At 44.1% G+C, this 13,752-nt stretch overlaps 1 protein-coding gene across 3 annotated transcripts in view; it reads left to right on the top strand.

Annotated features, from left to right (window-relative positions):
• The window catches only part of trappc9 (trafficking protein particle complex subunit 9), a 215,968-nt gene that overhangs the window by 75,632 nt on the left and 126,584 nt on the right, over nt 1-13,752 (top strand). For all 3 annotated transcript variants that reach the window (XM_053481018.1, XM_053481001.1, XM_053481010.1), the window contains 4 exons: nt 6,885-6,970; nt 10,353-10,479; nt 10,589-10,721; nt 12,788-12,939. In XM_053481018.1, the coding sequence (XP_053336993.1) occupies nt 6,885-6,970; nt 10,353-10,479; nt 10,589-10,721; nt 12,788-12,939 (498 nt within the window). The remainder of the gene's footprint in view (nt 1-6,884; nt 6,971-10,352; nt 10,480-10,588; nt 10,722-12,787; nt 12,940-13,752) is intronic.

Here is a 13,752-nt window from a genome sequence, read left to right as displayed (position 1 = left end):
AATGGTTTTTCAAGGAGATCATCGAGCATCGTGAACCAGGACCAGGTCGAGTGGGATTTTAAGATCCCTAGCTGTTTGTTTCAAATTCAAATTCAAATTTTATTTGTCACATACACAGTCATACACAGTACGATATGCAGTAAAATGCTTGTACGACCGTCAGTGACCTTAAAAAGAAAATAAAAGCTATATATAAGGAATAAATATTAATAAAAAGAAATATGAAGAAAATAAATACTATACTTAACTAGCACAATAAACTGTACAAATTATAGAAATATAGGAATAATAAAAAAAAGTATATATAAAATTTTTAAAGTGGCAATGGCTGTGCAAATATGCATGAAAAGTGACTTAAGAAAGTGTCATGTGCAATGGTCAGATATATAAGTATGTATTGCATGAATGTGTCCATGATTGTCCAGTCAATGTTTAAAAAGATATTACTCCTGTGTGGTGGTGTGATTGAGAGATCTTATCGCCTGCGGGAAGAAGCTCCTCCTCAGTCTCAAGGTGTTGGCCTTCAGGGAACGGAATCGCTTCCCAGACCGCAACAGAGAGAACAGTCTATTGTTGGGATGGCTGAGGTCCTTCACGATCTTCCTGGCCTTGGTCCAGCACCGCTTGCTGTAGATCGAGTGCGGGTCAGGGAGCTCAGTGCGGATGATGCGCTCAGCTGATTGCACCACTCTCTGTAGAGCTCGTCTGTCCTGCATGGTGCCGTTTCCCGTCAGGATGCTCTCTATGGTACAGGAGTAGAAATTCCTGAGCACCTTAAAGGGCAGTCTGAAGTCTCTCAAGCGTCTGAGGTGGTAGAGACGTTGCCGGGCCTTTTTTGATGCGACAGGACCATGACAGGTCCTGCGTGATTTGAACACTGAGGTATCGGAAGCTGTCCACTCTCTCCACTGGGCTCCTGTTGATGATGGAGGTCTGGTAGTTCCTCTCCTGCTTTGTACTAAAGTCCTCTATCAGCTCATTTGTCTTGCTGACGTTCAGGAGGGGATTGTTCCTCTGGCACCAGTTTTCCAGATTTCCAATCTCCTCTAGGTAGGCCGACTCATCATTGTTGGTGATCAGGCCCACCACGACAGTGTCGTCAGCAAACTTGATGATGGCGGTGGAGTTGATAGTGGCCACGCAGTCGTGGGTGTACAAAGAGTACAGCAGGGGGCTCAGAACACAACCCTGGGGGGCTCCAGTGCTAAGAGTAAGGGGGGCTGAGACATGTCAGCCCATCCTTACTGCCTGTGGTCTGCCAGTCAGAAAATTGGAGATCCACTGACACATTGATGAGCTGAGTCCCAGGTTCTCCAGCTTGGTGGTGAGTGTGAAGGGAATTATGGTATAAAAAGCAGAGCTGTAGTCGATGAAGAGCATTTTAACATAATTCCCTTTCCTAGTGTCCAGGTGAGTAAGCGATGTGTGTAGGAGATGTAAGATTGCATCGTCTGTGGAACGGTTCTGGCGGTATGCAAACTGTAGTGGGTCGAATGTGTCCGGTTGTGAAGAAATGATGAAGTCTCTGACCAGGCGTTCAAAGCACTTCATCACTACTGAGGTGAGGGCTACAGGGCGATAATCATTGAGAGAAGCAGGATGAGGTTTCTTTGGGACAGGAACAATGATGGACTCTTTGAAGCATGTGGGGATCACCGACTGAGATAAAGAGATGTTGACTATTTCATAGCTGATCTGTGCAGGCTCTAAGAATACGACCTGAGATGCCGTCTGGTCCTGCTGCTTTCCTCACGTCATGCTCGGTTTTGATGAGCTTGTTTCCGATGCTGGCAGTGTCTTCCTGTCTGCAGCCCTTAGCGCCGCTAGCATTAGCATCGTTAGCGTCTTTAGCTGCAGCTTTGAAGCGAGCATAGAAAGTGTTCAGCTCGTCTGCCAGAGTCACGTCCGCGTTCGTCATACTGGTTGTTGGTGTTTTATAGTCCGTAATTGCCCTTAATCCCTGCGACAGGCTCCTAGAGTCACTCTGCCTTCCGGACGTTATATGACGCAGCCTTGTACGGGTCTATGTCCCCCGATGCAAGTCTCGTGTTGTAGGCAGCGGTGTGAGATCTCAGAGCGTCACGGATGTTTTTATACCGCTTCCGTAAACACGCTTATGTCATCATCGGAGCTGTTTCTGAACATGTCTCAGTCTGCTTCATCGAGTGCGTCCGGTAACGCGGCCAGCGGGCGACCTCCCTCTGAACCGGAGCTTCCTGTTTCAGCCTTTGTTTGTATTTTGGCATGAGGAAGATGGCGGCGTGGTCAGATTTACCAAACAGAGGGCGAGATTGTGCCTTGTAGCCGTCCTCGACCGTTGTATAGCAGTGGTCCAGTGTCCCTGGTGGGGCAGGTGATGTGCTGATGAAAGTTCGGCGCTGCAGGTTTGAGGTTGGCACTGTTAAAGTCGCCCCGCCACAATAAGCGCAGCGTCCCGGTGTTATTTCTGGTGCTGTGTGAGTGCCTCATGCAGCTCGCATAAGGCAGTGTCCGTGGCTGCTTGTGGTGGAATATAAACAGCACTTATTATGACCGATGTAAACTCCCTAGGTAGATAAAAAGGACGACACATGATGGACAGTAGTTCCAGATTTGGTGTGCAGGAGCGTGTGAGAGGAACAACGCTCCCGCTGTTGCACCAGCTGCTGTTCACCATTAAACACATGCCGCCTCCCCTTGACTTCCCCGAGTCCGTGTCCTGTCCATGCGGTGAACCGAGAAGAACTCTGCCGGCTGGATGGCGTGGTCCGGCACCGCTGGGTTCAGCCATGTCTCGGTGAAGAAAAGGAGATGTTCCGAATGTCTCTCTGGAACTTTACCCTGGCCCTGAGGTCATCGAGCTTGTTTTCCAGTGACTGGACGTTGGTGAGCAGGACGCTAGGCAGAGGTGTGCGGTGTGCACGGGCTCTCAGCCTGTTCCTGACGCCGACTCGTTTCCCTCGTGGCTGCCGCTTCGCGCCGCGCTTTTTTTTCTCCCTCAGGATCTCACTTGGCCAGCTCCGGAGTTAAAAACGTCGAATTGTGAGTACATTGTACACCAATAGAAACAAGAGTGTCTCTATCATACCTAATGTACTCAATGGTGATGATTTTGACGATTTTAAAACACTGAAAACTGACAAAAAACAAAAACAAATAAAAGGTGGTTGGAGCAGTCGTGACGGCAGCTGATCTCACCGGCGCCATCTTCTAGCACAGTTCCCCAAACCACCGTTTGAATTTCTTGTGCTTAAAGATGAGTGTATTGCAGGTTCAAAGAAATAAATGAATAGGAGTCATGATAATGAGAAAAAAAATGCTATGTGTAAGTGAACTGCCTGGTAAACACACCCCACTCCATTAATGTGAAAGTGGTGTAGGTATTGATTTTTTGTTTTTGCTCAACAGATGGGATTAAGACAGGAAGTGGAACGTGTCTCATACAACGCTAATCATTTAGGACATCAGCATGCTGACAAAGTCATCTATCAAAGCAAAGTTTGTTTTCTCATGCCTTTTGAACACGAAGATTAAAGTGTGGAGTCAAAACTAAGTTTGGATTGATGTTGCTCTGGGTGAACGTCCACAAATGACAGCTGCTGAAGGTTTTACACCCACTCCCTTTGCTAAGATGTGTGTGTGTGTGTGTGTGTGTGTGTGCGTGTGTGTTTAATCTTTTTCATGCTTAGAATATTGCCTCAGAGTAGATATGGTGGTCCAGACTGTGGATTCTCTTCCAGCTTTATTAACCTGTTGGGATTCTCCTGCTGAGCTGCTCTTCTCCACATTGTCTGTCAGGAAACTACATTTAGTGATGAAAAACAAGCTCCTGAGATCTCATCGCCCTGCCCGATTATAAAGAATGGCTTGGGGCTGATGTAGCTTGCTTCAGGTCTAAATAATTAAAGGAAAGTCCTGAGAGGGGCAGCTGCAGCCTGGAAGCCAGTATTTCTACTCTCATTGTAAAAACGTGGCATTGCCAGGATTTGCAAAACCCTCTGCACGTCTTTAAATCTGATAGCAACAGGTTCTTGAGACTGCCCCAATTCACCAAGCACTTAAAACAAAACCCCCTGTTATTAACTGCATAGGTCATTCGAACTTTCCTTCCTGTTCTCATGGTGCTTTAAAATGTGCCAGTATGTGCTTCATGCAATTAACACATGGTGCAAAAGCAGCTTTAGGTGTTCACTTGTGATTCATGTGAGACAATTAAACCTGTTATTTAAAAGAACTACACTGCCTGTCCAAAAAAAAAGGTGCACACACTAACATTTAACCATCTGACCATCTGTAGATTTGATTATGGTGCGCAATGTGGTGTCCAGTTCGAGTGTGAAAATGATTCCTTGTGCTCCCAGAACCACTCTTTCACAATCTGCTGTCAGGAAAGAAAAACTCCATAGATGTGATAAGCTGGTCATTCAGTACATTCAGGTCATCAGCTCTCTCTTTGGTTTTGGAGTAGAGTATTGTCTGAGATTAGATTAGACTTTTGTTTGCGTATGGAGTTGGCATGAGTATTTTAATAATTTAATAAAAAGTTTGTGGTTTGGATCAGAGTTCGTTTGGGAGTTTGGATCAGAGTTTGTTTGGGGTTTGGATCAGAGTTTGTTTGGAGTTTTAGGTCAGAGCTTGTTTGGGGGTTTGGATCAGAGTTTGTTTGGGGTTTGAATCAGAGTTAGTTTTTGGTTTGGGTCAGAGTAAGCTTGGGGTTTGGATAAGACTTTGGGGTTTGGATCAGAGTTCGTTTGGGGTTTGGATCAGTTTGTTTGAGATTTGGATCAGAGTTAGTTTGGGGTTTTAGATCAGGGTTAGTTTGTGGTTTTAGATCAGAGCTAGCTCGTGGTTTTAGATCAGAGTTAGTTTGTGGTTTTAGATCAGAGCTAGCTCGTGGTTTTAGATCAGAGATAGTTCGTGGTTTTAGATCTGAGCTAGTTCGTGGTTTTAGATCAGAGATAGTTTGTGGTTTAAGATCAGAGTTAGTTTGTGGTTTTAGATCAGAGTTAGTTTGGGGTTTTAGATCAGAGTTAGTTTGGGGTTTTAGATTAGAGTTAGCTCGTGGTTTTAGATCAGAGTTAGTTTGTGGTTTTAGATCAGAGTTAGTTTGTGGTTTTAGATCAGAGCTAGCTCGTGGTTTTAGATCAGAGATAGTTTGTGGTTTAAGATCAGAGTTAGTTTGTGGTTTTAGATCAGAGTTAGTTTGTGGTTTTAGATCAGAGTTAGTTTGTGGTTTTAGATCAGAGTTAGTTTGTGGTTTTAGATCAGAGCTAGCTCGTGGTTTTAGATCAGAGATAGTTTGTGGTTTAAGATCAGAGTTAGTTTGTGGTTTTAGATCAGAGTTAGTTTGTGGTTTTAGATCAGAGTTAGTTTGGGGTTTTAGATTAGAGTTAGTTCGGGGTTTTGGATCAGGGTTAGTTTGTGGTTTTAGATCAGAGTTAGTTTGTGGTTTTAGATCAGAGTTAGTTTGTGGTTTTAGATCAGAGCTAGCTCGTGGTTTTAGATCAGAGATAGTTTGTGGTTTAAGATCAGAGTTAGTTTGTGGTTTTAGATCAGAGTTAGTTTGTGGTTTTAGATCAGAGTTAGTTTGTGGTTTTAGATTAGAGTTAGTTCGGGGTTTTGGATCAGGGTTAGTTTGTGGTTTTAGATCAGAGTTAGTTTGGGGTTTGGATCAGAGCGATGGATCCTCGGCTTTTGATGAAGACTCCTGAATTTAAACAGTGTACTCAGCAATTTCAATGTCTGTATATATTTGATATATTATTTTATTTTATACATACTTTTAATATATAATTTTATCTTATACATTCCGTAATTAACATATTTCCCCCTGAAACACAGAGCTACTGTAGCTGGGTCAGCCAGTTGCAGGAGTAGTGGCCTTAGCGAGGCCTTAGCCCAGGTTCGACCCTGCATCAGCAGCGTACTCGCAGCCGACCGGATGAATTCAGAGCATCAGGATAGCTATATTTATTTATCCAGGCTGAGACTGATGAAGAAGGAGAGCAGCTCACACACCTTCATACAGTAGAGCTAATAAAACACACACTTACACACACTCACATGAGAGAGTCTTTATCTTGGCTCAGCTGCTGAACGACACATGGGAAGTCTGTTCCAGCTGGAGACGTGTGAACATGTACATTTACGTTTAAACTGTTGTTGCTGAAAAGTTATTAAAATAGACGTGTGAGAGTGAGAGTGTGTGGAAGGCTTCAAGAGTCACAGAGCTCATGGTAAAGCACACACACATCTCTCTCTCTCTCTCTCATCTGTGTGTACTCGTTTCTGCTGAATGGATGGAGAAAGAGCGAGGGAGGAGGGACATTATACTGTAAGGGGGTGTGTTTCCGCTCCTCTTTTTACTGAATGAACGCATGAATGAATCCTGAAGCTTTGTTTTTCAGACCCGGCTCATTCCCCTTAGATGTGACACACCATCACCGTGACGTTATACGGGAAAGATCGTCGTTGTCATGAGAGAGAGAGAGAGAGAGAGAGTCCTGTAATCCCTGAACATATTTCCCATAATTGCCGAGCGTCCTGTCTGTATGTGTGATGATTCCCTACAGTGGTGCTTACACACTCTTAACTGGATCTAGTTCTGTTCTGTAAATTCCCAGCTGAGATCAGAGTGCTAAACATATACACACACACACACCCACACACACACACACACACACACACACAGACAGCTGGAGGTGCGAGAGAGGCAGAGGGCAGAAATACAGTAATAATAGAGTCGGGCGCTGGTTAATTCTGGGTCGTGTTCCAAACCGCAGAGGTGTTTGTCACTTAGACTCAGTGAGCTTAAAGGAACAGTCGTGAGAATCAGTTCAATGTTACACGCTGTTCCCTGTGTGTGACTCTCTCTCTCTCTCTCTCTCTCTCTCTCTCTGTTTCAGATTTCCAGTGGGTACAGGGTGATGTGTGTGAGGTGCAGCTGATGGTGTATAACCCCATGCCCTTCGAACTGCGTGTGGAAAATATGGTAATACCTAGTGTATACACACACACACACACACACACACACACACACAAGAAAACTTTCCCCTGCTGCCTTCTTCCTTCTTCCATTTTGTTTATCCTTTCCTCCTTACTTCCTTTATTTTCCCCTCTCTTGCGCTGTCCCCCCTTTCTTTCTTTCTTTCTTTCTTTCTTTCTTTCCTTCTTTCTTTCTATCTCCTTCATTCACTCGATTCTTTCTCTTCATTTCTTCCATCCTTTTTCACTGCTTTCTTTTTTATCCTTTTTTTCTTTTTCCTTTCCTCCCTCCTTCCTTCCTCTCTTGCTTTTTCTCACCTTTATTTAGTCTTTTCTTTCTTCATTTTTGTATTTACTTTTTGTTTTTCTTTTTCCTTCTTTCCCCTTCTTTCTCTTCGCTTTCTTTCTTTATTTCTTACTCATCCACTTCGTTCTTTCCCCTCAATTTTTCTTTTTTTCTTTCTTATTTCTGTCTTTCGTTTTCCCTTTTATTTCCCCTCTCTATTTTCTTCCTCCTTTTACTGCTTTGTTCTTTTTCTTTTTTTCTCAGTTCATTCTTTATCTTTCTTCATTTGTTTATTAGTACTTTCTATCTTTCCTTTCCTTCCTTCTTTCCTTTCTTTCTCTCTTCCACTATCTCTCTCCTTTATTCCCTTTTTGTTTCTTTACTGTTTTATCTTTTTTCTCTATTTCTTTTTCTTTTCTTTCTTTCTTTCTTTCTTTCTTTCTTTCTTTCTTTCTTTCTTTCTTTCTTTCTTTCTCATTCACTTCATTCTTTCTCTTCCTTTCTTCTTCCTGACTTCCTTGCTTTCTTTTCTGTATTTTTTTCTTCCATTCTTCCTGCCTTCATTGATTTTTCTTTACGTTCTTTACTACCATTGACCTTCCTCTCTGTTTCCCCCTCCTCCCGTCTGCCCTTCCTTCCTTTATAACTTATCTCCTTCTGCATTCTCTTCTTAAACTCAGCAGTGTGTTTATTATGACCCGTCTCTCCCGCACGCCGTGAGCAGGTGTGTGTGCGGGTGTCTGTGTGTGTCTGTGTGTCTCCATCTCGGTGCCAGTGCAGTGATGTGCTCCGTCTGCTCCGCTCCTCTCTTTATTCGGTTGGCTCTGTTTCAGTTTTGGAGAAATGCAAACCTGTGATTATTTCTGAGAAAAAGGCGGAAGGGGAAAATGAAAGGAGGAACAGTGGAAGTGTTCCAGCTTTGTGTGTGTGTGTGTGTGTGTTGTGTGTGTGTGTGTGTGTGTGTGTGCGTGCGCGCGGGAGCCGCAGGTGAAAGTCCATGTTTAGACAGCTCATCTGAGAGATTCAGAGTGTGGAAGTCTGCGCATGAGCTAATTAACCTTTTCATAGCAGGAGGCAGATGAGCTTCTCCTCCAGTGACATGTACACAGGTGTGGGAGAGGCAGAGTGTGCTGATAACACACACACACACACACACACACACTAGTATACAGACACACACAGACACTCATGAGAAGACAGCTTAGACACAACACTTCAGATTTCATTCAGCCTGATATCGCTCATAACACTGTTATACCTGAGACAGCTCTGTTTCATCAGGGGACTGTAATATCCCTCCATCCTGTCCCTCAGTCCACTGTCCCTCCATCCTGTCCCGCAGTCCACTGTTCCACCATCATGTCCATCATGGATGGATAGGAAACTGAGGAACAGAATGGAGGGACAGTCCACTATCCCTCCATCCTGTCTCTTAGTTCACTAATTTTCCATGCTGTCCCTCCATCCTGTCCCTCAGTCCACTGTCCCTACATCCTGTCCCGCAGTCCATTATCCCTCCATCTTATCTAACAGTTCACTATCTTTCCATGCTGTTCCTTAGTCCACTGTCCGTCCATCCTATCCCTCAGTCCACTATCTGTCCATCCTGTCCCGCAGTCCACTGTCCGTCCATCCTGTCCCTCAGTCCACTAACCCTCCATCCTGTCTCTCAGTTCACTATCTTTCCATGCTGTCCATTGACCCTGTCCCTCAGTCCACTGTCCCAACATCCTGTCCTGTAGTTCACTATCTTTCCATGCTGTCCCTCAGTCCACTGTCCGTCCATCCTGTCCCTTAGTCCACTATCTGTCCATCCTGCCCCGCAGTCCACTGTCCGTCCATCCTGTCCCTCAGTCCACTAACCCTCCATCCTGTCTCTCAGTTTGCTATCTTTCCATGCTGTCCATCGACCCTGTCCCTCAGTCCACTGTCCCTACATCCTGTCTCATAGTTTACTGTTCCCCATTGTGTCCATCATAGAGGGATAGTGAACTGAGGAACAGGATGGAGGGACAGTCCACTATCCTTCCATCCCATCTTACAGTTCACTATCTGTCCATCCTGTCCCGCAGTCCACTGTCCGTCCATCCTGTCCCGCAGTCCACTGTCCGTCCATCCTGTCCCGCAGTCCACTGTCCATCCATCCTGTCCCTCAGTCCACTATCCCTCCATCCTGTCTCTCAGTTTACTATCTTTCCATGCTGTCCCTCAGTCCACTGCCCGTCCATCCTGTCCCGCAATCCACTATCTCTCCATTCTGTGCTTCATTCCAACATTCTTTGTTCTGTCCCTCACTCCACTACCACTTCATGCTGTCCCTCAGTCTACCATCCCTCTATCCTTTGTTACTTAGTCCACTATCCATCCATTCTCTTGACCTAATTCCACTACTCCACACTTTGCTCTGCCTCTATCCATTATCCCTCAGTCCACTGTCTCTCAGTCTATCGCTCTGTCCACTATCCCTTCATCTGCTATGTCTGTGTCTTCTATCCTTGTCTGCTGTCCCTAAGTCCACTGTCTGTCTGTCTCCTATCTCCTCATCCACTATCTCAGTCCCCTCTTTCTCTGTCTCCCTCTATCCCTTCATCCACTTTCCCTCACTCCACTAGTCCTCAATCCTCTCTCCTTGCATACGCTATCCCTCCTTTCCTCCTCTGCTTTACTCATTCGCTTCAGTCCATAAACGACAGCTTTTTTTCCGCTTCTTCCGCTGCCGAGTACACCAGCAATTTTTCTGGGAAATGGAGTGTGCGTGTTGGAAGTGATTTCATCTCACACTGATCATGGAGCGATTACGATGATTGATTATCTGAGCCAAGAGGAAGAAGCAGATCGAGGAGGAGGAGGAAAAATTCCTCAAGTTTTCTTCTTGTGATTTCCCCCACGATTCTCATTTTCATCTTCACTTTTTTAACTTTGGCATACATTATGCAAATGTGTCTGCATTTCTCCGATATTATTTCTTCCTTTTTCTTCACATTGCATTTTATTTTTTGGTTGTAATTTTAAAAATGTCCCTTCTTTCTTACTTTCTTTCTTTCTTTTTGTATTTGGCCTATCTGTTTATCATCAGCTGTTTTGTCCTTCCCCTGCATTTCAGGGTCTGTCGACGTCCGGTGTGGACTTTGAGTCTCTGCCTGCTGCTCTCTCTCTTCCTGCCGAGTCTGGTCTTTACCCCGTCACTCTGGTGGGAGTCCCGCGCACCGCCGGCACCATTACCGTCAATGGTGAGTCGACCATCACACACGTCTCCATCTGGCTGTGTGAGCCGCTCCATCACCGCACGTGGAAATACTCATATATTTGTGTGTGTGTGTGTGTGTGTGTGTTGTGCAGGTTACCACACCTCAGTGTTTGGTGTGAGCAGTGATTGTCTGTTGGACAGTTTGGTTGGTGTGAAGTCCAGCGGCTGTGTGGTGGAGGTGGTGCCATCGCTGCCCCGCCTCCAACTCACCACCTCCTTACCACGGTACGTCTCACTTTGTTCTCGTCTCACCTCCTTATTGTGCATCACCTCCTCTTCTTCTGTCCAACCTTCTCATTTTACCTTCTCCACTCATATCTCACCTTGTCTTGTCCCACCTTCTTTCTTTTGTCTTGTCTCACCTCCTCTCCTTCTGTCTTACCTTATTATGTCTCACCCCCTCTTCTCCTGTTTTACCTTGTCTTCTTTCACCTCCTCTCTTACTGTCTGACCTTGTCTCGTCCCACCTCCTTTTCTCCTGTCTCACTTTTTTCTTGTCCCACCTCCTCTTCTCCTGTCTTACGTTATTTTGTCCCACCTCTTCTCTTACTGTCTGACCTTGTCTTGTCTCACATCCTCTCTGAGCGTGTCTTGTCTCCCTTTCTCTCCTTCTGTCTTTCCTTGTCTTGTCTCACCTTCCCCCCTCCCGTCTCACCATATCCTCTCCTATCTTACATTATTTGGTCTCACCTCCCATATCTCCGTACCGTCTCATCTAGTCTTTTCCCACCTTCTCTCTCCTTGTCTGACCTTATCACATCTTCCCTCCTCTTCTCATGTCTCACCTGGTCTATTCTCACCTCCTCTCCTCTTATCTTACCTTATTTTGTCTCACCACATCTTCTCCTGTATTACACTATTTTGTCTCACCTCCTATACCTTTATACCACCTTATCTAGTCTTGCATAAGCTTCTCTCCTCTTGCCTGATCTTGTCTTGTCTCTCCTCCTTCTCTTCTACTCCCTCGCCTTGTTCTTGTCTCACTTTCTCTTCTGCCTTACCATGTCTTCTGACTCCTTGTCTCCGATCCGCTCCTCTGTTTTGCCTTGTCTTTTCTCACTTCCTCCCTTACGTTGCTACTCCTTTCTTTGTCATGATTTTTTTTCTTCTTCTTCTCTTCTTTTAATCTTAACCCTTTTAATGCTATCATAGTCTTGTTTGTGTTTTTTTAGTCTTTTTTTTTGTTTATGTTTTGTCCTCATCACTTTTTCACCACTTGTTTTCCTCTCCTCTTCTCTGTGACACGTCCAAGAAGAAGCAGCTAAATTTTATAACAGTTTCTTGAGTACATAACCAAAAAAATTGAACAATGCTTGAATTTCTGATGTAGTGTTTTTTATCTCTTTGGCAAACATCTTATTCTACTTCACACACACACACACACACACACACACACACACACACACACACACACACACACACGCTCACTTTTACGAGAGAGAATAATTAAAGCCCTACCCCTCCACATCCTGAAACCTTTTAACACACAGGACAGGAAGTTGTTCTGATCGATGAGGCTCACGAGCTCCCGCACGTTCAGATTAAAGACGAGCGTGCTGCTTTCTGATTGGCTGTTCACCTAGAACAACGTCCTCTCGGGACTTATTCAGAACAATATTAATATTATTAAAAACCATATTAATATTAATTTGGATTCAGGTTAATTTTAATGTAAGGAATTTTTTTTTAGCACTTCATGTGTGAGTGACGGGGCGTCTGGGAGAGACACAGGGTCTGAGGACAGATTAGTCTGCACAATGTGTGTGTGTTTAACCCAATGGTTTCAAAGTGCTAAAAATTCAACGATAAAACCTTGTTAAACACAACCCCCCTTTTTTTCGTTTTTTGTTTATTATCATGTATATCTTTTTATTACAATCAGTATATTATATTATATTATATTATATTATTATTATTGTCGCATTTTGTTGCATTTTTAGTTTTTTACCCTAGTTTTATAGTTAATTTATACACAACGAATATTTTTAAATTCTTTGATATTTTATACATTTCGAAGATTTATTCATGTGAAGCGTTTATAATGGATTTATCTACAACATATTCTTCTCAAAATCCCATAATCATTGTAGTACATTTGTATTTATTTATTTAATTATTGAATCAATCTGGTTGTGTTTGTTTTACACACACACACATACACACACACACACACACACACAATCACAGCAGATGGTAGGCATTAACATCAGATTAACACACACACCCTTACCAGTGACGCCACAACACTTAAATGTGTGTGTGTGTGCGTGTGTGCGTGTGTGCACTTACAGGTCTGCACGTGTGGGTTCTGAGGATCTGTCCAGCAGTGTGTCTCTGCAGCTGTTTAATGGTGAAACCCAGCAGCTCACCGTCACACTGGAGAACATCGGCTCTGAGAGTTTAAACACACTGGAGCTGTCATCTAGAACCCTGAGTACTAAAGGTACATCACACACACACACACACACACACACACACACACACACACACACACACACACATATAGTTCCTACAGCATCTGTCAGTGTGTTTTGTATTCTCAGACTAAATATTTCTTATTGAAGCTCTTAGAGCTGGAGATCTCTCACACAACATACACCTTACACACACTGTCCCCACATTGTCCCCCCCCCCCCCCACACACACACAGACAGACACACACACCGCACATTGATCTTTGAAGTTGCCTTGGAAACCAGACTAAGTAGAACTAAGGTGAAGGAGAGCTTTGACTGGGGTCACTACTGTGTGTGTGTGTGTGTGTGTGTGTGTGTGTGTGTGTGTGTGCGCGCTTTGATCTAAGGACCAGCAGCTGGCCTGTTAGACTTGGTAATGAGTCGATCAACTCGCAGCCCACAGAGCGCGGAAATAGAGAAATTCTCTTTAAAAAGATAAGAAATGTAATTCTATTTTTAATCTTTGAATGAAAATTAAAAGGGAACTGATTTGCTCTCGGAATATTTATTTCATTAGTTAGCAAGAAGAAGATTTAGCATAGTTGCATACTAGGCTGGAACTAACATTGTCACCATGGCAACGGACAGTAAAATAATAAGTGGGGCATTCCCACCAGTGGCCACCAATGATACGACGAAACCTCCCGAACGTTTCATGCTACATGTAATTAGCCGCGTTTAGTCATGTAAAGGAGGAGTCAGCAATTCCAATCCGGTATGCCTTTTGTTAAATTCGGATAGCATCTACTCATGGTCCACAAGCTGTCCATTCTGTGTGTGGGATGAAAAACAAATCAGCT

The sequence above is a fragment of the Clarias gariepinus genome, chromosome 2, assembly GCF_024256425.1.
Source record: "Clarias gariepinus isolate MV-2021 ecotype Netherlands chromosome 2, CGAR_prim_01v2, whole genome shotgun sequence".
NCBI lineage: Eukaryota > Metazoa > Chordata > Actinopteri > Siluriformes > Clariidae > Clarias > Clarias gariepinus.
The sequence above is the reverse complement of the archived record's forward strand: the minus strand, read 5'-3'. Positions and strand labels throughout refer to the sequence as shown.